The sequence below is a fragment of the Dermacentor albipictus genome, chromosome 10 (assembly GCF_038994185.2).
Source record: "Dermacentor albipictus isolate Rhodes 1998 colony chromosome 10, USDA_Dalb.pri_finalv2, whole genome shotgun sequence".
In the NCBI taxonomy this organism is placed as follows: domain Eukaryota; kingdom Metazoa; phylum Arthropoda; class Arachnida; order Ixodida; family Ixodidae; genus Dermacentor; species Dermacentor albipictus.
Window position 1 is genome coordinate 193,986 of NC_091830.1, and position 27,436 is coordinate 221,421.

Sequence of the window (27,436 nt, forward strand, 5' to 3'; positions counted from 1 at the left end):
TTGGCGCTGCTTAAAATGAATGACCCATACCAACTAGCTCGCACCGAAACCCTTCTAAGTCAACATTCATCGTCTGCGAGCAGCGTTTCTGATCTGATCCATCCGTTTGTTCAGCTCTTCTCAGTGCTGGTCCTGTGCTCTTCCTTATCCGTGTGTTTTTTGGAGCTGTTTAATATGAATGACCCATACCTACTAGCTCGCACCTAATCTCTTCTGCACCTAAAAGGCCATGAAATAACTTCCAACATGTAACCAAAATTTGTTACGTGGCCTGATGAGGAGCCATTTCATCGCAAACACCTTTGATAACTTCATTAGGGAGTGTTGTAGGGTTCCAAAAGATCTATATAAGCTTCCCCTTATAAATGCACAGGACAAAGACAGATGAGCAACAAATTTATGTTGACACAAATGTTTGCAACTGTACAGTGATGGCTTCTCACTACATGTTCAGAAAACAAGATGTAAACATCATTCAATGCCAATTGTTTCTATTTTTGCTACAAACAAATAATGCACAGGCTAACAAAGTTGGTAAATGAAAAACCAGATTAAGTTGAAAATGCCAGATGTTCAGCCGCACCTGCAGCTTTCTATGTTAGCTGCAAAAAAAAAAAAGCAATTTACAAGCACAGCAGAGATGAAAAGATTTCAACTTTCAAGCACATGAACTGCACCCATATGACCACCAGTAATCAAAAAACAACTGGTAATGTAAAGTCAACGGTGCAATGTCACACTTCTACAGATGTGTTGAGGTGATAAAGTCTGAGTTTACACAAACTCAACATCAAAATGCTTGTGCTCCATGATTCAGAAAGAAGGCAACCCCTGAAGCAAATGTATGGGGGCACTTTGAGAACAAAAAGCAGGGCTTTGAAAATCGTCTGCTAAGCTCTGAAAAGTGAGTGGCCTCTTGCGAGAAGCCAAATGCAAAGACAACACTGTGAGCAAGCATTTAAAACAAAGAGACAATGCACATTGACACTGAAAAAATTTGAGGATCCCCCTTTTATCACAGTGTCTGTGAAGAGCCCACAAGTCTCGGAACCATGAGAAGCACAAAAAGCATTCTTTTTTTTTTGCAATGCAGCAAAGGTCTGAAGCTGTCAGAGAAGGTAACATCAACAGCAAAACCTTGGCTAGCTCGCAAAAAAAGCAATTAGCAGTTTCAAAGCAAGCAATGGGCAGAATTGCAATTACACTTCATATGACTGCAGAATGAAGTCAATTTTAATTAGGCTCACACAGAGTAAATGGAACAGCAAAGCAGCATTTGAAAACAAGGAGCACTTTGAACAGCACATATGTATGAGAGAGGCTATGATCCCAATACATGAAAAAGCTTTACAGCTAGTATTTCTGACATGTTCCAACTTCTGATAGCACAAAGTCCATGCTGATTTGTCCATTTTCTCATGAAGCAACAGTGCACTTTACCGAAAGATACAAAGATACAACATTTTGTGAATTCTTAATGTGGAGTCTCTAATGCAAAGACATCGAAATCATGCCAAGGTTTGACACTTCAGTGAAAATAACTGAGGAGCCATAGTAGGCCTGTTCAAAAATTTTTACTGTGTACCAATGACACTCTTGATACTACATGCAAGTTAAGTAACTGCCATCCATCCCTAAACAGTTTGTGCGAAAAAATTCTGCCCATCTTGCCATACCTGCCTGAAGTACTACAAGTCCCAACAGATATTCAGAAAAAAGGCAGAGGAGAAAAAAAAAAGGAAGGAAAGTTGGCAGAGAACACCTCTTCTAATAAGCTTACGAGAGAGGCCTTCATAAGTGCAATAAAAAAAAAAATTAAAGACAGGAAGCACAGTGCAGCACAAAATGTCAATCTGTTGGCCTTCCACAAAAATAGGCTCCAGCTTAGTCAACAGCTGTTACAGGTTCACCACAGCAGGGCAATGCAGCTTTGTCGCCAAATCCATTCTGCTGATGATGCAACTGAAGCACAGCCTGGTGCGTGGGCTTTACAGGATAAGTGCAGGACAGTTCACTAGCAAGCTGAGAGTTTATTGCAAAGCGTCGCAGCTGTGACGCAAGGGCTCGACGCTCATGTGGAAACAGCAGAAGTACCGCAGAGTTATATTTACTTTTGACGCTTGTGTCGTCTTCGCCAATGTCATGCTTCTTGAGTGAGGCGATGAGCAAATCCACCATTTCAGAAAGCAGCTTTGCCCTGCATCACACAAGGTAATTATAGTAAAAAAATAAATAAATGTACATGTTCATTGCTGCATTCATTTGTGTAGCAGGTGGTGAAAGAAAAATAATGAGGATCAATTCCACGAGAGATCAAAACAGGCGGTATATTTGGCATATTTTATTTTTCTCATAATTTTGCACATTATGCACACGTGACTGAATAGCGCTAAACTGCTACTTCTCTTTAAAGAAAGCTATCAGTAAATTAGAAAAAAATCATCAAAGGTCTTTAGGTGATGAACAAATTTTACGAAATGTACTTTTTTCATTCACGTAAGCGAACTGTTTATTGCTATAGCTTTCATAATGGTACTTTGCTGGAAAAAATTAACAGAGGGCTATAAAGGTGCTCACTGCCTATTGATGAGGAATATTGTCCGCTGTACTGAAACCACAAACTGTGCGTGTACATTTCATTCAGTTTTATCTTTTGAAAACATTTTTCACCGACCGCAAATGCATCTTTCTTGCCAGTGAGCAAAGCTCATCAGAGAAGGAGGCGTGTCCTTGTATTACAATTTTTCAAGAAATGCTCATTTCTGCGCTATGGACCACTCTCTTGAAATGCAACATTCAACATATGTAACTTGTTCCAATAAAAATGATGCAACATTTTATTGTCATAGTATTATTCTGCAGATCTAGAGAAAAATTTGAGTGACATTGACAATACTGAGAGGACTTTTTTTTTTCAGAAATTTTTCAATAAGCAAGATTTTTCAGACTTTGATGGTTAGAGTAAAAAAATGTATTACTTTAAAATTAGTAGAAAAATACAATTGCACAAGCTCGTTTTACGCCTAAAGGCCTATTTCTGCTGTATACTGCAAGCTGGGATGTCCAGAGAAGTACGAAGATGAGCAGATTTAAAAAATGCAGCATTTGAGATTTTTTTTTTTGAAGGTTGCTCTGCCAGGGTGTCTACCAAGCTGACATTTCCTAATTCCCAGAGTGACATGGAACCTTGTTTTATGTCAAGACGGGCTGACAGCATGTCGCCCGATGCCGTCACTTTCTAGTAAGCATGTTAAAATACTTAATCCAATTTGAATAGTAAGCAGTAGTGCCTATTTTCTTCAAAAAGAAAACAGAAGAGAGGGGTTAAAATGCACAGCAAATAAAATAGATATATTCGGCAGAATATCTTCGGCCAGGCCTTCATGAAGTGCTTGCAAAAACACGGAAGAAGGCTTGGTTCAACATCACCCAGGTGGCATCAATTAGGCGACAAGTTTCTGAAGTGTGGGCTCACCCTGCCGATTGTTGATGAGTCAGGTGGAAAGCTCTCCATTAGGTTATCATGCATGCGTCTAACGTCACTTGACTTGGCTGCCTGTGCCAGTCAATCAACATGTTTTCGTTTGCCTGAGTGGAACGCAAAGCCAGAACCGGCTGTGGTGCACCCTCATGCAGTCACGCTGCCCCGCGAACGACTTTTGTGGTCTCCATGGTTGTTTGCCTTGAATTACTTTGAGTTAAGGCAACCCGAGGGTCTGCTGGGCTCGTGTTCCTGAAAACCAACATGGCTGTTTGTGTGTTGAGCTGAGTCCTCTACAGGTGCCGAGTCCTCTTCCCATATGACAATGGCACCTTGAGTTGATCCCTTCCGGATGCTAATCTGAAGACCGGTGCCTAGTGCTCACGTGAGGCCGAACTGCACCAAGCGGCACATATCGAAGGCCCAAGCCGAAGGAGATTGCCCGAGCTCTCAGGACATGCTATAGGTGCCCCTGTCTGTAGTTCTGCTCTGGTTGTCGCAAGAGCAAGCAGCATAGCCATGGGGACTTTTTCCAGCGGCAAGTTGCGGGAGCCTTTACTCTTGCAGCGACATGCTGAAGGTGCCTCTGTCTGTAGTTTTGCTCTTAGCGCAGGAACCAAACAACTCCCACAAACCCCCGGACTGGGCATTTGTGCAGTGTTGGGTTTCACTGGAGACAAATGGTTTCTGCCAACTCAGGGTAATACTGTGTTCTCTTGTGTGCACAGCACTCGAGCCCCTTTGCGGCCTAATTACGTGTGCAGTGGCGCGCTAGGAGATGGCCGACATGGCCCTGTGGCTCGCTAAGCTTGAAACCACGGTGGTCGGTACTCCTGTGAGACCCATAATGTCAAGCTTATCTTGTTCTGCTTTGTTCAAGGTGATGCAGGGAGCAGCGCAGTTTGCTTCAACAAAAGGACATTCTCAATTTTATGTTTCACTTAGTGCAATTTTCTGAAAAAAATGCTGCTCTTGAGCAGGATGGTGCTAAGGACTACTCTTGGTGAAATTTGGTGCAGCTGTTCGATCACTGCACACCAGGTTTCCCTCGAGACACCTTTGAGTTTTAAAGGAACACTAAATGCAAATATTAAGTCAAGCTAAAGTGACAGATTATTGCTTGGAAATCTCTAAGGCGTCAATAATATCGCGAACAGGGCCTTAGTAATTGAGAAACTGAGGTAAAGGCAGGACATGATTAGAGATTCCCCTGGGACATCCAAGCACTTGGCCGATGACGAAAGCACTCCTCAGCTAAATTCTGTCACTAGTACTCAACCACTTGTTGCAAAAAACACCATTGTATCGTATTAGAAGACGAAGTAAAATTCTACTTATCCAGTTCTATTTCATATTTAGAAAAAAAAAGAACTAATTGAAATTACCATTGACAATAATGCGGGCGGTCAAAATGTTCCGTTTTCGCTCGACTCTGTGCCGCCAATGCTTTCACGTTTCAGTACATTACTGATCGCTTAGTGCCGCGCTGGTTTTCCTGGTTTGCGAAACTCGCACAAACTTCAAGTAGAAGAGAATTCAACTTCCATATTATGCCGCGGGATGCCCGAACGGTCTACGCCACTTGACAAAAAAGCAGCTGCAGCGGCGAATCCACCGCTCTGTCTTGGCTCGGTGCTGCCTTCTGTCGGGTGCCGTTTTGCTCACCGGTGGCAGCAAAGGGCGGTGATGGCGTATGCAACATCACCACTCGCCCGGTTGGGTGGCGGGAGATTTGAATTTCGAAAAAGGTATTCTGGCCCTTCAGATGCAATTTTCTCGTAAACTAAGTCCTTTCTTGGCCCGAGACAAGTGTTGCGAGGTTTCTCGAATGGTATTTGAACTGTCCACGTCGATTTATTATTTGCCTTTAATGTCCCTTTAAAAATGTTTTTAAGCATTTAAGCCATTCCATTACCATCCTTCAAAAATGAGCACATTAAAGGCCAACTGCCACGAAATTTCATCAAGGCTAAATTAATTGCATTTAAATGCTTAAGATATACTATATATGTAATCTTGGCAAAGCAGCAGGCCTGGTAATTGTCTAATTTTCTTATTAGCAGCCTTTAAATAGCACCTAAGCAGACAATGCATAGAGCTGGCGGTGAGCAGTAGTGATGTGGATATGGCAAAAATCCCAGAACTGCACACGACTGCTGATCTCTCAGTTGCACAGAGGCAGCCAGGCGAGTCACTCGCTCAACATTTGCAAGTTGATGAGTGTCCCTCTCTCCATGTGTTTTCTCGTTGCGAATGTAATTTGAGCTGTTCCAGGTATGCCGATGCATTGCGTGGCCGCCGGGTACTGTAACACGCACTCAAACACAAGCGATGGCTGTGCAGTACAGAACACTGTGCAAAGAAAGGCCAAACAAGTCTTTTCTATCCCAGCTTTCAGGATGCAAGCGTGCACCACGCTGCAGCAGGCAAGGGTGATGCGGAACAGTCCACGCGCCCACACCAGTAAACTGCACTTGATGAAGTTGCACTACATTTCGTGAGCACAGTCACTTACTCGTGCGAGATCTGCTTGCCAAACGCTTTCTTTGGATGGCTGTAAGTACTATAAGTTGTGATAGCACACAAAAAGCAAAGGTAAGTTGTTTTCTCAAGCTATCTTGACAATGCAACTTAAAGGGCCCCTGAAACGGTTCGACCAAACTTTGTAGACGCGTAGGGCACAGCTTAAGTAGAACATTCGCACCACAATTTAAGTGAAGCGTTACATATTAATGGAGCTACAAGCGATTACAAGTTACCCTCCTGCCTAGCCATGCTTTTCCTCCTCAACTCGTTCACCGAGCTATCGGTGCTAAGCTCCACCTTCAACTGGTTTTGCGTCACAATGCGACGTCACATCGTCCACTTCCGGTTGTTTTGGAGCCCGCCCGCGCGAAACCTCTCCGCTAGCCGCTTGGCTGTCAACCCCAAGCAAGAGCTATCGAAGCAGCGTGTGTTGCGAGCATTCTGCCGCAATGCCGAACGTGTCTGGTATTTTGATAACCACACACTGGCTGAACATTTCGACGGAACGGCATAGGCATAAACTCAAGCTGATGAAGGAACTTTAGCGTAGACGTACGTGAGCTGCCCGATCGGTCTCCACGGTCCAGCCACCCGTGGCACAGAGCTTAACCAGCCATAGAAAGAGCTAATATTGCGCTAACCAAGTGTAAAATATTTTAAACATTTACAAAAACAACGCTTTAACGATTACATTCCTACGAAAAATTTACACCAGCAGCAAAGAGGAATATATTTTGTCACCGCTACTGTGTCTGGTTGCTGCACTGCCCAAGCTGCACTGACCTCGTTCGTCTTGCTGCGCCAGCGGTGTCAGCCAACCAAAACACAGGAAACAGGCGCCTGTGGTCAGCGTGGTTTCTCCCTCCGGCTTCCCTTTCACACCCAATCACACTCCAAGTGCTCCTCGTCACGTGCCTTTTACCCACACACCCCTATCTCAGAGTGCGGGGCAGCGCGCGTGAGATCGCAGCAGGAACATCGTGAGAGCCTCGTGAGGAGAAGCGCACTTGCGGGGGTGGGATTCGATGGGAGAAGCGCACTTGCCGGGGGCGCAGCTCAGCACGGAGTTTGATACATCGATATGGCAGTGCACGGGAGTTCTATATACACGAACAATAGTGCTATAATTTTGCATGGTATTCCCAAAGGGATTTTTCAACTGTTCGATATAGGCAATAATTCGATATATCCGGGATCGACTGTATACGGTATACAGTACAGTATACAGAGTAGGATGGTCACCCTAGTTTTGTAGCCATGAGCAGGCACAAAAGAGCAGAAATAAATATCAAAAAAAGGTCTTACCATTTCTTGTGCACTTCATTCAAGAATGGCTGGCTAGCTTCTTCACACTGAAAATGGTATTCCGCTCGCACTACAATAGCCCAGGCCACACGGAGAGCAAACTGAAATAAACATTTTAAACCACTATGTACTACTACACAATGACATCCAAACAAGACAGAGGCTAACAGGAAGATGGAGGCTTGAACAGTGGTTGCACAAAGAATTTCACTGAAGCAAATGTATTATGTCTGACCAGTGTTATCTGCAAAGACATGAATCGCATAATGGCAGGACCCTTGGAGTTCAGCCAGAAGGGAAAGCAAATGATATTATATTTGAAAAACTCAAAGACAAGAAGAAAGATGCTATCATTTCAGTACCCTCTTAATTTTTTGAATTTGTACTTATGATTCCTTTCAATGGTAACTAAGGCAGGTCATATGCAATTCTGCCAAGTAAAATATTCTGCAGATCTCATGCACTGTGCAAATCACCATTATGCAAAGCCTTTTGCAGGCAACTGGCTATGCAGCATCGTTCAGGGTTTCACAAAGTGCTGCTAGGGTGACCAAGCTGTTTTGTGTAAATCCAGTAGGTGTGTGACGCAAGTACAGTGAACTGGAATGAACGTGAGTGTGTGATGACGGCAGCTAGATGATGGTAACAATGATTGCATAATTTCTACGAACGATCGAATTAATGTGAACGAGCGGCATGGAGGCGAGAGATGGATAAGAAATGCAAGAACTAAATGCTCACTGACAGCTGCACGTGGTATCACTTAAAGGACACATATAGGTGACTTGGCGGCAATACTGTTACACAACCTGAAGCCTGTGTCCTTTTATAGCCGTTTGGACGAGTGGTGTGGTGCAGCAGTTTGCCTTGGGCGAGCTGTGATGACGTGCCATAGCGGAATTCGATGTAGCGTGGTTGTACTCACACACTATGTGCACGAGGTAAGTGCATGTCTCGACATCTGATTAAGCGGCCTGGTAACGACGAGAAGGGCCACGAAAGTCCGGTACGAGCTTATGGATGAACAAGGAGGTAGCGTGCTGCGATCAGGCAGTCGGAAATCAATGTTCATGGAAAACTTGTTTCTCAATCGCTGTTTGAACGAATGCAACCACTGCCTGGTGTTTGCCGCCAAAATGCTGGGATCTTCTTACACATGTGACCTGGCTCGAGTGCAGGTGGCATGCAAGAATCAGAGGCGAGAATCGGATTACAAAGCTGGAAGGACGATGCAATGACCATCACGAACATGAGCATATAATCATCGTCCGAAGTACGTACTTGGTCCACTGGTACGGCACAATTCCTTCTCATAATAATATCATGTCATGAATGCGTACAGGCATGCCATGAATAAATCTCATTCTTGTCACAGATGTCATGACATGCATGGGAATCACTTCACTGCTTGACAGACAAGTAATGATATCCATTCACGGCATTTATGCCAACCATGTTATGACATGCATGTCATAACATGCATATCCAGAATGTATCCAGGGGAAGAAGTGCCTGTCATGTAATTCAATCCATTAACGTCATTCATGTCAGGTCCATTGTATAACATGCATCCAGATATCCATGACACGAATGAACTGACATGCATGGCATGACATGCACGTACACGTGTGGTTGTTATGTCATGTCAGGAAGTACATATTATGCAATTCATGGAATGTCATGATGTGCATTTCATTAATGTGATGGCATTGAAGTCATGATGATGATGATGTGTGGTGTTTTATGGCGAAGGGCCAGGTTTGGCCAAAGAGCGCCATGACAAGTGGTAATGTTGGCGATGTATTATGGATTGCGTGCACAATGAATTCCTCATGGTAGATGTGACATGGCTGTAAAAGAGCCTAAAACCTGTAGCTGTAAGTGGCGTAGAATATATAGGTGCTAAAATAATGACGGTGACTAGGCTGATGTAGGCTATGGCAATGGGCTTTCGTTAAAACATGATGCAATAAAACATAACACTGACACCAGAGTTTCAACAGAGCCCTTGAATGCAGGGCTGTTAGTCATGTGCTAAAAGTGGCCTGGCCTAATGATTTTCAGGGTGACAGTTTCGGCTCAAAAATCTAAGACTGTTTGCAGATTAAAAAGTGGTTCATCGCTAAGAAAAAATGCAGGGTGAAGGGGTATATTCTCGCTATATGCAGCAGGGAAATGCTTTTTCCTCTCTCTTTGTATGGCAGGGCACTGAATAAGAACATGGATGACTGTGAGACTATTGCTGCACTTAATACAAGTTGGAGGATCGCTCCCAGTCAAGAGATAAGAGTGAGTACCGTATGTGCGGCCTATCCGTAATCAGCAAAGAAGTACTTCTTTGTACCGTGCTGTTTTTCCACTTATCCAGTTCCCAAGTTTTGTTTTTACAATGTGAAGCTTATTCATGGCTTGTGTGTCCCATTCACCTTGACAATGACTCCTCAATTTACGGCGCAGAAAAGGCTTTAGGTCTGTGGCAGGGATGGGGTTATTTCCATCTTTGTCGCTAAAACTCACTGACGTAGCCATTTCGTCAGCAGCCAGATTGCCTTCTATACCCCTGTGGCCAGGTACCAGCATAAGACGATCACTTGATTGCACACATTTGCAGAGCACAACAAGGTATATTTAGTTAATTCAAAACAGAGTTCTGTTGTTTTCGTAGGCTAATTAGGGCTCTCACTACACTTAATGAGTCTGTGAAGAAAACAGCCTTAGCGACGTTTGTGAGCCTTATGTGCTTAATAGCCAAGAGTATAGCGTATGCTTCCGCTGTAAAGATGCTTGTGTGTGGGTTTAGTGCCCCAGATGTGGAAAATGAGGGTCCGAGAGCTGCATAAGCAACACCACCAGTAGACTTCGAAGCATCTGTGTAAAATTCAGCACAGGAATACTTCTCTTTAAGCTCAAGAAAATGTGATTGTATGTGAGCCTCAGGCGCTCGTTTCGATATTTTTAAGAACGAGATGTCACATTGGATAGTTTGCCACTCCCAAGGCGGTGGAAGCTGAGTAGGAGCCATTAGGACATTCTCTAAAACAGGGATGCCTGTTTCTTCTGACAGTGCTTCCAATCGGAGGAACAGAGGAGGCGTGGTGGCTGGGCGGTTATGGAATAGCCTGGCAATGGACAAGTCGCTAATTGTAAAATGACATGGATGCTGAATATCTGATTTAACTTTTAGGGCGTAAGAGAAAGTTAAATATGCTCTTTGTAGATGCAGAGACCATTTGTTGGATTCAACGTACAGGCTCTCTACAGGACTAGTCCTGAAAGCACTTGTATTAAGACGGATACCCAAGTGGTGAATCGAATCTAGCATCTTCAAGGCATTAGGCGTAGCAGAGTTATACATTATAGCACCGTAATCAAGGCGTGACCTTACCAAACTTTTATACAAGCTCAAAAGGCACTTTCTGTCACTTCCCCAGGATGTACGGGACAAGAGCTTCAGAAGATTCATTGTCTTCATGCACTTTGCTTTCAGATAATTCAAGTGGGGGATAAATATAAATTTAGAGCCTAAAATGAGGCCCAAAAATTTATGTTCATGGCTCACAGGGAGCTGTTGTCGATTAAGGTAAATAGCGGGTTCAGGTACTATACCTCTCTTGTTCGAGAAGAGAACACACATGCTTTTTTGCAGGTTTAACTTAAACCCATTCTCGTCAGCCCACTTTGACAATTTGTTTAGCCCAAGCTGTACATGTCGCTCAAAGATGGAAAGACTACATGATTTCAAACCTATTTGTACATCATCCACTTACACTGAATAAAACATTGTACGTGGTATGATGGTAAAAAGCGAGTTCATTTTTACAACGAATAGAGTGCAGCTCAGCACGCCACCTTGTGGTACACCCGTTTCCTGTGTAAATAGACGAGATAGCGCATTACCAACTCTGATGCGGAATGCGCGGTTAGATAAGTAACTCTGGATGACATTCAGCAAATTGCCTCGCACTCCCATTTCAGCCAGGTCACGGAGAATTCCGCCACGTGGTGTCTTACGCCTTCTCCATGTCAATAAATACTTACAAAAAGAACTGCTTATGCAAAAAAGCATTGTGAATATTTGTCTGAATGCGGACAAGGTGATTGATTGTGGATCTACCTTCCCTGAAGCCACACTGTAGGGGATCTAATAGTTTGTTCCTTTAAAAAAAAATGAAGGAGACGCCGGTTCACCATTTTCTCAAACAGTTTACATAGGCAACTTGTCAATGCTATAGGCCTATAGCTGTTGACCGAAGTTGGATCCTTGCCGTCTTTTAGTATTGGAATGATTATTGCTTCTTTCCAGGCGGATAGAATGCAGCCGGCAGAAAACAATGAGTTGAAAAATGACAGTAGTGTTTTGTGGGTTGCAGGGTGTAGGTGTTTGATCATTTCATACAATATTCTGTCACTTCCTGGAGCGGACGTGTTACAGCCATTTGGTGCAGCTTGGAATTCCGCCATGTTAAATGAACGGTTGTAGGGTTGATTACTATTTCCTTTCCGACACAGAGGCAGTCGTTCCGCTTGTTTCTGGTATCTGAGAAACGTATCTGTGTAGTGGGATGAACTAGAAATCTGTTCAAAATGTACCCCTAGAGAATCAGCTTGGTCAATAAGTGTGTCTCCTTGTGTATTTACCAAGAGTAGAGGATGAGTTTCGCGGCCTTTTATTTTGTTTACCCTGTGCCAGGTTTTTCTTTCACCTGTATATGAATTAATATTAGAGATGTATTTTTGCCAGCTTTCCCTTTTGGCTAGGCGGCGCATTCTTCTACCTTCGGACTTTGTTTTCTTGAAGCTAATCAAGTTCTTGGTAGTTGGACAGTCGCGAAGGCGACTCCAAGCCTTATTTTGATTTTTGCGAGCTTCCTTACACTGCTCATTCCACCAAGGAATATGTCGTTTAGAGGGCGTTCCGTTCGTTTCAGGGATGCATATTGATGCAGCGTCAGTTACAAATGCCATCAAAAAATGGCTGTGGCTTAGCTAAGGTTAAGCCCAGGATGCGAAGCATACTAGCCTTTATTTTAGTTGTTGAACCACTGTTTAGCTTGGTGAACTGCTGTTGCTTGGCTATATTTGGTTCGGCTAGACGAAGAAACAACTCATGCGTTATTCTGCTTCGCCTTCAAGAGTGGAACGCGACAGCGTTTCCGTCAACCCGCCAAGGGGTGTAAGACAATGGGCTACGGCGCAGCGACTACGCGCCCCGCATTGGACGCGGTGAGCGTCGAGCAACGCAGCGTTCGGCGCGGTAACGAAATGTGCGCCTGAGCAAGCGACGCACGCCTGAGCCTTAGAAACAGCTCGTTTCTAAGGCAACACCGCATTCACTAGAGGCGCTTTTGTACCGCTTTGAAGCATCGTACTCGTGGCTCAGTGGTAGCGTCTCCGTCTCACACTCCGGAGACCCTGGTTTGATTCCCACCCAGCCCATCTTGCAAGAGTTGAGCCAAAGCCACCTAGAAACAAGCGCAGCTGCTTATATACCGCCGCGACGCCGCGAGCGACGGCGCGAGTTGGAGCCCCGCTTCTCCTCTGTTGTGACGTCACGGTGTCACGTGATATGGCATGGGGTCAAAGGTCATTGAAGGCGACACCACCGCGCCTAAGGAGCTGGGTTGAGCTCTCGTAATATGCTTCGCATATGACACTGCATCATCGATTGAGAGAGTACAGGCATTGAAGTCATATTATTCACATTAAGTCATGCACACATGTCGTGCCATTTATATCCAGATATAAATTGAGTTAAAGAAACGAGCATAAGGGCATCATGTCATTCATGTCACGCTGCACATGACACATCATTCATATAATTACATTTATGTCATCCATGTTAGGTCATACACGTATCCTGATATACAAATGTGTTCAAAAAGTATTGAACAGTCTTTCCTATGTAAACTAATGAAGTGCGGGAGGCTTCCTTTGGTGGATATATGGAGGGGACACACACGCGCATGCTTAAATCTTATGTTTTGTGGGGATGCGCGACCCTTGCGCCTCCCCTGATGTTTTTCCCGCATAGCGCGTCTCCTGTAGTGCGGCTTCGCCGCACATGCGGCGGTCGGAATGGTAGAGGCGCAGTCCGAGAGATGGCGCGAGTATTGCGCGGCTAACGCCGCGAGGTTACTTGGGCGCCGAAAGGAAGGCGCTTGCTCTCTTGGGGGTTCGGGAAGCGAGCGGGACGGACTTGCCGTGCCGCGCGCCGACCGATGCTTCGGCGAGACCGCCTCGCGTGGCCGCCTTCGAACGCGCCACGATTCGCGTGACCATACACGCGAACGGCCAGGCGTTGGGATTCAGCATGGGGCGAACATATTCGCTCGTGAGGACGCAGTGAGTCGGACTTCTAGATTTGTCGCGCGCCCATCGGCATGTTTTGTGGATAGCAACTCGGCTAGCAGGCATTGATGTATGAAAGGTGCAATAAATGCCCTTGTGATTGTTTGCACTACTGTGTTGTCGTTCCTTTGTCCCAAGAGTACGGTGTGAGAATCCCACATCAGACCCCACATCTGGCTGCCCAACGTGGGACTCTTGGGGCATCAGACGATAGTTTTAACAGTTTTGCTTCGTTCGAGACCTTTGTTTGAACCGAAGCGTAGGCCTAGCGTGAATTTTGATCGCTAGCGTCGGCGGCGTGCTTTCTTGAGCGAGGTGACGGTGGCTGTAGTGTGGTTGAACATGTCAACATGCTAAGCCTTTTTGCAAGTTTTTTTTAATGACATTCGTCGGGACGAGAGCCACGTGGTCTGCATCCTGGGAGAGCGAGGCTGAGCTCCCGCGGAGCGTGGCAAGCCTGAAGCGAGTGAGTATGGAAGCCTCGTGGGAGGTCCGAATTTCTTATGTAAATAGCTTCTCCTATCTCTTTGACTGATGAAGTCGCGGCTCTGGGAGCCGGGTGGCCGCGGGCCACGGGTGCCGCTACGGGCTGACTGGTATTGCGGCCTGGCACCGGGCGCTCCGACACCGTCTGGGACGGTGGGCGCCGTCAACTCGGATGCTGTGTGCACCGAGCGGAGTAGGACCACCTCACAGAGCTGACGTCTCCTCGCGGCTGCCGGTTTTGCACCCATCTTGGGTGTTGTTGCTTTTGGATGCCGGTTGTTGTCAGAGTAGCGACGCTTTATGCCTAAGGCTTTACGAAGCTGCCTGTCGCACGTGGATGGACACAACCTGGTGGACCGTGGCGTTGAGGCGTTGCAATTTGCTTCCCTCATTCTATTTAGCCTCGCACGAATTGAAATTACTCGTTCGACTCAAGGAAGCGAGCTCCGTTCACATGAACTTAGGATCTGAGTAGCTGCCCGATCTTTGCTAGCCGAGTTGAACATCGTACCACGTGGGCAATGCGCATGCATAATTCCTCTCCCTTGCACTACTTCAGTGTTTGCCGAGTGTGTTGAGTTTACGCAGTGTGATTGGAGTCACCCCTGGTTTGCCGTCACCTGCACATCGTCTGCGCTGCTGCCCCGGACTACGATCGAGCCACCCCGGGCGATGGTGATGCTGTGGCCAGTTCGGCGCAGCGACTTCGGCGGCCTCCTGCATCCAGCTAACAACCCTCGGCGGCGGACAAAAGAGCCGGCGGTCACCGACAGCTACGGCGGCTCTGCCAGCAGGGCGCGTCGGCGCGAGCGACGCTTGCTCGTACCGACTACTGCGTCGTTGTCTCCGGAGACCTGGCCTGGAATCGTGCCGTCGAGGCTGCAAAGCTGTTGCTGTGACCGGCGGACGCCAGCGGTGCACCCAGGGACAATGTCGGCTCACATGCTATGGACAGCGTGTGGACATTTCTTCGGCGCGGCCACTGTTACATGTACTACCTTGTCGCGAAGCGCGCGTTGTTGTGACATGTTTCGCCGTAATATCTAGTGATTTAAGGTTGGGGGGATGTGGGGATGCGCGACCCTCGCGCCTCCCCTGATGTTTTTCCCGGATAACGCGTCTCCTGTAGTGCGGCTTCGCCGCACATGCGACGGTCGGAATGGTAGAGGCGCAGTCCGAGAGATGGCGCGAGTGTTGCGCGGCTAATGCCGCGAGATTACTTGGGCGCCGAAAGGAAGGCGCTTGCTCTCTTGGGGGTTCGGGAAGCAAGTGGGACGGACTTGCCGTGCCGCGCGCCGACCGATGCTTCGGCGAGGCCGCCTCGCGTGGCCGCCTTCGAACGCGCCACGATTCGTGTGACCATACACGCGAACGACCAGGCGTTGGGATCCAGCATGGGGCGAACATATTCGCTCGTGAGGACGCGGTGAGTCGGACTTCTAGATTTGTCGCGCGCCCATCGGCATGTTTTGTGGATAGCAACTCGGCTAGAAGGCATTGATGTATGAAAGGTGCAATAAATGCCCTTGTGATTGTTTGCACTACTGTGTTGTTGTTCCTTTGTCCCAAGAGTACGGTGTGAGAATCCCACATCAGACCCCACAGTTTCCACCTGAAGAAAGGATTAGTTGCTGGCATTCGGCCTATGAGTGAGGACGTGTAGTGAGCACTTGTCAGATTCCAGTAAGTTACAGAATGATGAAACAAAATAAGCAGCAATATTGCATCAAATCTTGCAAAAAAAATTGGGAATACCCTCGTGGGAACCATTTGCAGGATTCAACAGGCTTTCAGGGACGATGCCATGAGCATCTCATGGATAAAGGAATGGTACAACTGCTTCAAAGATGGCTGCACATCAGTGGATAATGTGAGCCCCGTTCAGGCAGACCCATAACAAGGTGAAATGAGAATGTCATTGAGCAAGTGCGGACTTTGCTCATGGAGGACTGTCGCATCACAGTCGGAGAAGTAGTGAACGAGATAGTGGCTAAGCATTGGATCGGTACACTCAATTTTGACCAAGGATATGGGCATGAGGAGAGCGCCCGCAAGGTTTATACCGAAAATGCTAACAACAGTGCAAAAGCAACTGTGGAAATCGCACAGGACCTGCTGGACAATGGAAATAGTAACCCCAACTTTCCGAACACTGTGATAACAGGTGGTGAGTTGTGGGTTAGGGTACGACCCAGAAAACAAGATGCCGTCATCACAGTGATAACATCTGACATCCCAGAAGCCAAAAAAGCATGGCAGGTCCACAGCAATGTTAAGGTCATGTTGACCGTTTTCTTCACCTCCCGTGGGGTGGTGTATCATGAATATGCACCACAAGGCCAAACCATCACAAAGGAAAACTACCAGAAGGATCTTCGTCGCCTTCGTGATGCTGTGTGGTGCAAACGACGAGATATGTGGGCAGCAAGAACATGGCATCTCCATCACTACAACGCAGCTGCCTATTCTGCACATCTGATACTGATTTTTTTTGCCAAACAACATTCCTGCAGTTCATCAGGCTCCCTACTCTCATGACATGTGTAATTCAATGTGACTTTTGACTATTTCCCAAGCTGAAAATGCCACTGAAAGGAACCCGATTTGAGTTGAGAGAAGGCATGATGCAGAATGCTACGGCCCAGCTGATCACCATTCCAAAAGATGTGTTCCAGAAGTGTTTCTAACAATGGTGAGAGTGCTAGAAGTGTGTGCGTTATCAAGGAGACTACTTTGAAGGGGATTAGGGTCTTATACCTCTTAATCAATAAAGCTATTTGTGCAGACCAAAGGTTTGATACCTTTTGAATATACCTGGACATAGAGTTAAATGACCAGGACGGCATCATGTCATTTACAGTCGCCAACCAATTTTCCGGACCTCGTGGGGAACAAAAAATAGTTTAAAAAATCGAACAGTCTGAAAAACTTGTTCACACCCCCAAAAAATTTATCAGGCTTACAGAGGGGCTTAAAATATTTATAATAATGCCATGCCTAGGATTGGAGGCAATCGATTTGCTTTGATTTGTGAAAGAGTGACGTCTCCGTATATAGTCTGACAAGAGCGTTGCCACGTTAGTGATCTCCGTTGCTGGAGATCACTGTGGAGATCGAAGAAATGAATCTTGAAGGAGTCTACGGTAGCGCGATTAAAAGACGGGACAAAAGAAGACACACAGGGAAACACACAGTGTTATGTGTGTCCCTGTGTGTCTTCTTTTGTCCAGTCTTTTAGTTGTGCTACCATACACTCCTTCAAGATGCATTACCAACAAGCCCACATTGCAACCCTCGAAGAAATGAGCCACATTTCTTCGCACCACTTGGATTTTGCAAAGGCTTCACATGAAGTGGTGTCGATTGCACAAATGTGAAGCTGCACAAACACACACAAAGATGAGACTGTCTCTGAGACACACCTGCGGAGGTATTCTGTAAGAGTCCACCTAGCGGACTGTCCATTTTGGCCACTGCTGATTGGCTAAGGCTGCTCGTCTCCTCCTCTCTCGTACAGCTGCATCCAATCAGCAGCAGCCGAAATGGACAGTCCACTAGGTGGACTCTTACAGAATACCCCCCTTCTGCTCTGTAGACACACCATGGGCAGAAAAGCAACCAAAACTTAAAAAAAAGAAAAAAAAGATAGAAAAGAAAGAAATGGATCTTGCAGTAAGTGGTTATGACTGTAGTGCAGACCGAAAAAAAAAAAAAAGTGCCGCCCCCTGGAGCGTTTTGGCAGCCAGGGAAGAGCGGGCATGGCCTCCAAGACGGGAGGATGTTGTGTACCCCCCAATCTTGGAGACTGTAAAGTGGGACACTGAAAGCCAAGCCTGGCCAAGCTAGCGAAAAATCCAACAAGCGGCCCTCAAGATTGGGTAGTGTGGCTTGGAACAAGTGATTTAGTCTGGTTTAGAGCCTAAATTTCACTGAAACATCGGTCGCAAAAATGCATTATTTCTACCAGAACCCTGATGGTGCATTTATGAAGTCCAGAATATCCACTGTCCGAATTTTTGGAGTCCGGCAGATCTATTGGCGACTGTATACTATTAATGTCATGACAAGCATCTGATGTCATCGAAATTATGATATGGGATGCACATACATGTCTTGTCATTCATTCATGTCATTAAAACAGACATTTGGGCGAGTTGGTAAGACATATTAGAAACAGAACAGCGCTATGCTATCATGCTATCATAACGCGCTTAATTAACAAATCATGCACACACTCTATGCAAGATAGCTTCAATCATCAAACAGATTGTCTGGTAAAGGCTGGTTATCCCAAGCAGTTGCTAGTGTCAGTGTCAGAAACTATCCTCAGTAGTTTGAGCAAAAGCAGAAAAGAACAAAGGGTAGATTTGACGACAGGAAAGGGAGAAGTAAAAACCACTGTAGTGCCTTATATTCATCATGTCTCCCACAGAATAAAAAAGATAGCTAGCAACAGAGCATGTGTCAAAGTAGTTTTCTTGGTGCTGGAAGCTTGGGAAGATGTGCAAAATGGTTAATAATGAATTAATTCCAAGAGAGTGCAACATTAAACATGAAAATCAATTCGTCTCTTGTAAAGAGGGAGTTGTCTATGCCACTCTGTTGTCATGTGGCAGGCTTTATGTCGTTCAAACGGGGAGATGCTTTAATGAACGCCTGAAGGAGCACAACAACAATGTGCATAATACAGTAAAAGGGCATCTGGGCATCCACTGTAGAGACTGCGACACCAGGGCCTGCCACCCTGACTTCGCTAGGACACAAATTTTAAGTAAACATAGTAACCAACTAACCTGTGAAAATATAGAAGTCATATGTCATGGAATTGATGTCGCATCATATGATTCATGTTATGCATGTATGATTTGTCCCCCCCCCCCCATGCCTATTCTGGTATAGTGTATTTACTTGCATAATGATCGCGCCCATTAATTTTGTCGTCAGAATTAGATTTTTTTCCTTTCCCGTGTAATGATTGCATCCCGAACTTTCTGCAGTGATATGTTGTGTGCTAAGTCTAGCTAATGATGATCGCGCTTACCATCTGTCGAATGCTGTTAAATGCTACACGACCGACTCTTCTAAGATATACCAAACGATCTGCACGCAGCAAACATTTTTAAGCAGATTCCCCATTTTATTCCTTTCATCACTTTCCACACTTCCATGAAAAAAGAAAGCTGCAATCAAACTTCCCTTGGCTTTATTATTTGTAGGTTTTATAATGGTTGTGGTCAACAACAAAAAAGGCGCCTTTTGATTCTTCTCGTTTGCACTCGTGGGCACGCAACAAATCGTGAGCGGCGACGATAGTAGTCATGTTTACACTGATGCATTAGAAGTGTACCCTATTCATACGTCAATGCTTGTAACTTAGCTAAGATATTCGGCCACCCTTAGCGGAAACGTGGTTTGCCACAGTTACACTCACTCCTGCGAAAGCAGAACGATGGGTGGCTTTCACAATTTGCGAGGCGGGCTATCCACACCGCTCTCACTTCTCAGCGTTATTGGAGGAGGCACTCTTACTTTTTAGAGGCTGCTCAGATCGAGCAATTCGGCTTATTAAATATCCCCACGCTTTTGGAAATAACAGCTGTAGATGTAAACACTACCGAGGGTGAGCTCTGCATTGCGCCATAAATAACTAGGCCCTTAAAAATAGGCTGCCAGTCTCTGTAAGTGAATGCCGAGTTTAAATGCAATTTAAGATATGGGAATATTACAGAATGGTGACGTTTCAAATTTGGACATACTGCATACATGGGAGTCAATCGGATTTAGGTACATGAAAACACAAAGTAACAACCGAGAAAACAAAACAGCGATCAACACGGTTCCAGTACATTTACTTCGATATCATAAAATTGAGCCGAGCGTTTGAATCCGGCTGTGTGGCAAATGGCCACACAGCTGGAAATGTTAAACCAAGTAAACCAGTTAGAACAAAATCGATGCCAAGTTGTGTGGGGTCACTGCTCATAGCTGACTGCTAAGGAATTTCACTGCTATGATTTCCTGCTGGAGATACTGATGCGAATCTTGTCATTCAGAGTTTTCTACCATGTTCAACTTGAGCAGTGACTGGTGCACCACAAAAGTAAATATTGTGAGGGATAGTGAGGGCCAGAAGCACTCCAGGACCTAGACAAATCTTTCAAGTTTACCAAGTGCACTCTCTTGGCACATCAGGAAAAATAGCATATGACCATCCGACGGTCTCACAGCTCCTGTAGATTGCAGGCTGCTCGCATTTTCATCCAGTTGCATTTTTAACCAGCAATACAATTAGCCCTGGAATATGACACTTTAGAAGAGGAGGACTCACTGTGCTTGGAAATGCAGCATCCGGATTCATGAGCAAGCTGGCTGCCAGTTGGATGAGGTCATTAAGGGTAGCGTGCTCAATGACTGCGATGGCACTGAGCAGCCCTCGTTCCAGTATGCCATCATGCCTGTCCTTGCGCTGCAACCATGATAAGTGGCGCAGCAGGGCTGCCAATGTTGCTACCTGGTGCTCCTAGAAGGAGTGAAACAACACATACATGTCTGAGCTATCCAACATACAGAGCAAAGCTAAAAGTTTAAGGCTCAATATCTCTGGCACATTGAGAGTACACATAAAAAAGTAGTGAACACAACGTGGAACAGGTATAGAAGTATTAACAGATTGGCTCTTGAAAATGAAGTCAAGGCAATTGTTGATTGTTTCATCAGTACAGAAAAAAAGGCAATATTCTTCTGTCCACCAACACACAGGGGTGGAGCAACACAAAGTCATTTTGTAGCAATTAAAGGACCAGCCTGGAGCATGGTATCAAACTGGAGATGAACCAAAAATAGAAAAAGCTGTTTTATTCTGAACCAAGATGTTACAATGCTTTCACTTCAGAATCACACTGGAGAGAGAGAGAGAGAGAGAGAGAGAGAGAGAGAGAGAGAGAGAGAGAGAGAGAAAGAGGTGGTGTAGTAACCCTTTGAGTGGCAATGTCTGTCTCAGCGGAGCTTAGAGTACAGTGATTGTACTGAACACACCATCGTCTTTCAAAAATGCCTACGGTATTTTTGGCCTGCCCAAGAAAGTAGGGGTGTGCGAATATGGAATAGTAGATTTCTAATTGAATCGAGACAGAAAAGCCAAATATTGAATCGAAAGTAAGAAAATTTAACAAACATTTATGGTTCTAAATTTTGTGCAAAAATCACAGTGCTGCACAAGCTCAGGAGGCTGATCACATTACTTAACAAGAACAAGCTATCGGTAACTTACGTAACTATGATCCGTGATTTACAGTACGTGCTACTCTTCTTTAAGAGGTCTCGATCCACCTCTCGGGCTTGGTGAAAAGATATAGTCCACGGATAGCTTACAATGCTGTGAACATCTCAGACAAGTTTTGCAGACATGTGCAGCGCGTAGCACTTGAGAGTGGAGCGTGAAGTCTCCTTTTTTTTTTTGTCGTTCTTTTCTGGACGCTTTATTTCGTAATATAGTGGATTCCCATACGCAGCTGCTATTGGCCGATAGCTGACATCAATCAAGAAAGATGTTGGATCAGTACGCTTCTCCCTACTGTTACTGCGTATTTTTACTGACGAAGTTTAATAAACAGGCTGAAGTAAGGAAAACCTGCCTTTGAATTTCAATAATAATTACATACTTCTGGAAGAAGCCGACTATTGTCATTTCACACTCGGCTGCGACCGCCCGTGTAGGAATTAAACTTTGGCCACCTTGCTTATCGGTGTCGAAGCCATCAAGTCTTGCTAATTTCGACCAGTTCTGAATACCCAACTAGCCTCGAACCACTTGAGCAGGCTTGCGAGCGCATGCTCACTCTAGGCCACTCCTGGTTAGATGCGCCGGCAAACTATTCATAGCACTTCAAAATGCGCAAGTTGGGTGCGGCTACTATCCGTCGGTCAAGCTGGTGAAGGACAAAGCCGGTCCACATCACATAGCATGGTCAGACTGGAGATTGTGAGGGCAGGCATGCAATCGAGCCCTGCCATGTACAAAGGAAACGCTGCGCACACACACTACAGTTGCATGCAGCCGCGGTCTGCTATGTAGAGTAGATACTGCGGCCACCATGATGAATTCACTGGCTGAGCGCACTGCGGCTCCTTAAGGACAAAACCGTGTTTGGCTCAGGTTTGGCGAGTCATAGACAACAAAATCGCAAGTAGTGGCGTCTACATTAACATCCAAAATCAAATGTGAACTGTGCGCCATGGTGATACTCATTAGGTGGAGCGTTGTGGGCACACCCTGCTCCTCCATAGCCTGCAACGGTCATCCCTTGCACTCACTTTCATTGGCAAGGCAGTTTGTTGGTTCTTTGAGGGCCGTAAGACCAATGTGAATAGATCTGCGCTGCTTTGGTAGTTAACTGCAACTTTAGTTGCTAACACTCGCCATGACGCAGCTTCGATTAAGGCCCAACGTGTGGCCGACAGTGTGGCCGGTGGTGTGATTTGCCACCAATGTGATATCTGGCTGAAACCATTGCGCATGGCTTGTTGCTAATATGGTGCTGCGGGTGGCTCATCAATAACCAGTCGAGAGACCATGTGTACAGTTAGATTAATGGCTGCTGAAGCACCGTTAGGGTCTGCGGTTAACCAGCCAGCAACCATACTGTGAGCACGCGTGCTAAGTTTGTCTGTGTGCTCGCATGTACTTGGAAAGCTTCAAACTGCCCAAATCTGCGTGCGTGAATACTGAACTCGCATGTTCAATGTAATCAGCATGCCTTCCAGTGGCTAATAGACCCCATCTTCACGAATGCTTCTGTGCTTTCCTAACACGCTGCTTTTGTTGTTTCCTCTGTTTGCGAAGCATTAATCGATTTGATTTGTCCAGTTGACCTTGGTGAACCTTGGTACCGGCAAAATCAAACGCTGTGTGAAAGCTGAGCGCATCAAGGCACCGATCATGGCTGGGTCATTCACCGAAGGTACCGGTATTGAAAAATCCCATATTTGTGATATCGAATATTAGGTATTCAATCATGCGATACACTCTAGCTTATACCCCGATACTTTAAAAGTTGCAAAAGTTGTTCCGATATTTAAAACTGGTGACCCTAACAACCCGTCTAGTTACAGGCCAATATCTGTACTGAGTGTCGTCAATACCATTTTTGAAAAATAAATTGCTTTCCAACTGAAAACCTTTCTTGATGTTAATCATATTATTTGTCCTCAGCAACACGGATTTGTTTCTAGCAGGTCCACGTCCACGGCTGTAGTTACTCTATCACAGCTTATCCTATCTGCTCTTCATAACCATAATGTTGCTGTAAGCGTATTTATAGACATCAAAAAAGCTTTCGACACAGTTTCACACTCCATTCTTTTAATGAAACTGGAAGCATATGGTGTGCGTAGCGGGGCCCTTGAATTCTTTAAAAGTTATCTTTCTTCACGACAGCAGCAAGTTGTCCTCAAACAGTTCAAGTCTGCATACCAAACTGTTACGTGTGGTGTACCCCAGGGGTCAGTTCTGGGACCGCTTTTATTTTCGCTCTTTATTAATGACCTCCCCAATGCAATACAGTGTTCTCAAATTTTGATGTATGCGGATGACACTGCACTTATCTTTACTGGCAACTCACTTGAATCAATAGAAAATCCTATTAACAATGAACTCCAACGTATCTCGACCTGGTTTCGTAATAATCATCTAACTTTAAACACTGAAAAAACTAAATATGTTATTTTTCGTTCAAAACAAAAGTGTATTGAATTAAGTGATTTTTCTATATGTGTTGACAACAATGTTATTGATAGTGTGTCTTCTTTTAAATATTTAGGGGTCATGTTCGACTGCCACTTGTCTTGGAAGGAACAGGTGCACAGTGTGTGTAAAAAGGTTGCGTACGGTTGTTTTACCTTGTCTAAGGCACGGCGGCACTTTCCACCTGCTATTCTTAGATCACTGTATTTTTCATTATGTCACAGTCATCTCAGTTATTGCAGTGAATCATGGGGAATCACATACAAAACGTATTTAACACCATTGCTAAGACTACAAAAACGTGCCTTGAAAACCATGGGATTACCTTCTTCGAATAGTTCTAACAATAACATTTTTGACGCAATGCAAATCATGTCATTCACAACCTTACGCGATTACAAAATAGCTCTTATGGTTAATAATATTATAAACACCAACTACCCCTTACCTCTTGGTGCATTCAGTATTCCCGTCCGCAACACTAGACAAGCCAGCAATGGCAATTTTAACCTTCCTATTTGCCATAATGCGTACGGAGAAAGACGAATAGAATTTACAGGAGCGAAAATTTGGAACTCGTTGCCAATTGAAGTAAAGCAAGCTAGGAATTTCAAACTGACATGCAAGAAACATTTTTTGGGAATGGAAGCAAGGCTACAAAGTTAGTTTTTCTTCAATGTGTTTGTGATTGCTGTCCTATATGTTATTTTGTATTGGACCGCTTACTAGCCTCATTGGCTATCGGTCCAAATATCTGTGTATACATTTTGTTTGTGTTACTCAATAAAGACTTCTTGATTCTTGATTCTAGGTATTTGATTCATAAATTAAATTATATCAACATTCACTATTCAATTTGAAATCTAATATTCGCGTATTCACACATGCCTAACAGAACTCTTTTTAAGCAATAACTAATAGCTCACAATGCCCGATTATGCTATTACCCGACCTGTGTTCATTAATATAATTAAATTTAATTTTATTCTTGGCTCATAAACCTGCAGTTTCATACCCCGCAGTCATTTTCTTGAGAGAAACAACAATGGCTCTATGTAGGCGTCACGGTGCCGCCTCGTGCTCCACCCCCTTCGTTGACCAGTGACGAGTTGCAACTCGTCTCTAAATATTGCATCCTCGCCGCAATTTTTTGGCAGGTAGGCATGTAGCCCCCGGCCAGTGGGCAGCGTCACCCCCCTTACTGGCCGGCCAGTGACGGGCTGTTCTCCAAGTCATGCATCCTCGCCTGAATCTTCTGGCTGGCTGGCTGGCTGGCTGGCTGGCAGGCAGGCAGGCAGGCAACTTTTCTGGGCGGCAGAGAGCCTGCCCATCCGCAATCTTTTTTGGCCCCATCAAATTTTGCCACACACACACAGGCACACACACATTTTCGCTCAATGAGGCAAGTCATGTTTCCGCATTAAAAAAAAGCAAAACAAAGAAACCTGATTGGTCTGCTATGCTTTTCATGTACCTATAGTTTCAACAGTGTTTCAGCTTTAAGAGGAAGCTTTAGCTCGGATGCTCCTATCTAAATATATGTAAAAGGAGAATTCGTTTTTCTCAGCAACCACTGTACCAAATTTGACGAGATTTCTTGCAATTAAATGAAAAACTTAAAATATAGTGACTGTCGGTCTCAAATTTTCGAGTTAGGTTGTCAATTTTTTATTAAAAATTGCCAAAAATCGAAAATTTTGAAGAACGAAACTATCAAGTTTACAACTCTGTAACTCAACAACAACAAATGATAATACAATTCTGTGAATTGTATCTAATAGTACATCTAAAGCAGACAAAATTAATATGTTACACATGAAACAAAAAAATTTTGTAATAGGGAAATAACTTTTGCAGAACCCTTGTAAACAACGTAACAAATTCACGTAAGATGTAAAATTACATATCGAATTTGTCCGCTTTGAATGATCTAATGGATGCCGTTTACAGAACCGCAATATCAGTTCTTTATGCAGAGCTATGAATTTGTAAACTTCGTGCTTCTATTTTTTTCATACGGTCGAATATTTGAAAATCTTTTTAAGAAAATTCAAGCCCTAAATCGAAATTCCGCTTCCAATAGTCACTAGAATTTAACTTTCTCTTTCAAATGCAACAAATTTCATTGAAATCGGTCCAGGTGTTATCTCATAAAAACGTTTTTGCGTTTTACGTGCATTTGAATAGGCCGCATCGTTGGGCCCGAGCTAAAGCTTCCTCTTAATGCAAGAGCATTAGCTTTGCTGAAGACGAAAAGTGTCCGGCGTCGACATCAGCCTCCACCTGTCAAGCATGGCAGGTGGCATTTAGAGGGATTTCATTCTCCTCACCTTCCGCCTAACACACTGGCTAGAAGGAAGGAATGGCTATAATGACTCAATGACTATAGGGAAACACTGGCGATAGCAACTTGTTAATGACACTTCAGCAACAGGTGACAGCGATTGGGTTCTAGTAAAGACAGTAGCTTAGCGAAGTCACAAGCAGCGGTAGTGGTCACTGGTACTCCAAGGCTGCAGAACGGTAGCACAAAGGAGGAGAAGGTATTGAAGAATGCTAACGGATTTTCTTTGCACTGTGGGCTCACTCTACGTCTCCCCGCACGGCGTCGGTAATTGGCCCTGAAAGTGGGGGGGGCTTCATGACGCGGCACGACAGGCCTGCAAGCCGAAAGGCCGGGCCGGCTCTAGCTGTATGCATGGGGCGCTCTCCCAGGAACACAAGACGTCTAGTGCAGTTAATGCATTTTTTGAATTACAATATCGCCAGTAGATACAAAACTGCACCTAAACGCATGGAGCACACTCAACGCCTGCGGGCCCCCGATGGCATGGGAAGGCAGGTTCCAAGCTGCGTCGAACAACAGTTCGCACACACGGGCTGAGATGTGTTAGCAGAGCGCTTCCCATCACCGACTCTCTCATCTGTGACGGTTCGGACACACAGAATGTGACGCACACAGTGCCTGCAGCTTATGGGGCTTCAGCCCCTCCCGAAATGTTTTTGTGCTGTCATGTGTCGCCGACCAAAACAACCCCTGGCGCCATAAATCGTGCTGGCTTTTGTCTTTGTCTAGAATGGGCTTTTTATGCTCGAAAAGACATTTCAGCGTGAACATTGCAAAATCGGGCTCGGTTTTGCGGCAGCGCCCATGCACCGGGAGTCGCATATAGTAATGCAAGGAGCTCCATTCGAGCACAGTTTCAAGGGCACTTTAATGGCGAGCGGGCTCGTCGCGGCATTTCGCAGGGGCCGCGGAAACTACGGAGCGCATGGATTTCAATTCTGAAAATTTGTGGGTATAATGTTCTCATGGACTTTTGATGCGAAAGACCCATTGACATTTCCAAAGTCGAGCTTCAGATTTTCAATTCCAGAACTTTGTGGGTTTAATGTTATAAACATTTGATGCCAAAGATGTATTGACTTTTCTAAAGTCGTACATTGGACCACACAACGAGACAAGCCAAATCAGACAAGTTCACAAAGACGAGGCATTCATTTGAGGGATCGCCAGCCATTCGTGCGCAGGCGCGAGCAACAGTGGG

At 45.1% G+C, this 27,436-nt stretch overlaps 1 protein-coding gene across 4 annotated transcripts in view; it reads right to left on the minus strand.

Annotated features, from left to right (window-relative positions):
- Positions 1-383: 383 nt before the first annotated feature.
- Positions 384-27,436, minus strand: part of Patr-1 (Protein associated with topo II related - 1) — a 312,386-nt gene continuing 285,333 nt past the window's right edge. For all 4 annotated transcript variants that reach the window (XM_070527717.1, XM_070527720.1, XM_070527716.1 and 1 more), the window contains 3 exons: positions 20,475-20,666; positions 7,313-7,413; positions 384-2,197 (listed from right to left, as the gene is read on the minus strand). In XM_070527717.1, the coding sequence (XP_070383818.1) occupies positions 1,885-2,197; positions 7,313-7,413; positions 20,475-20,666 (606 nt within the window). In that variant the 3' untranslated portion in view covers positions 384-1,884. The remainder of the gene's footprint in view (positions 2,198-7,312; positions 7,414-20,474; positions 20,667-27,436) is intronic.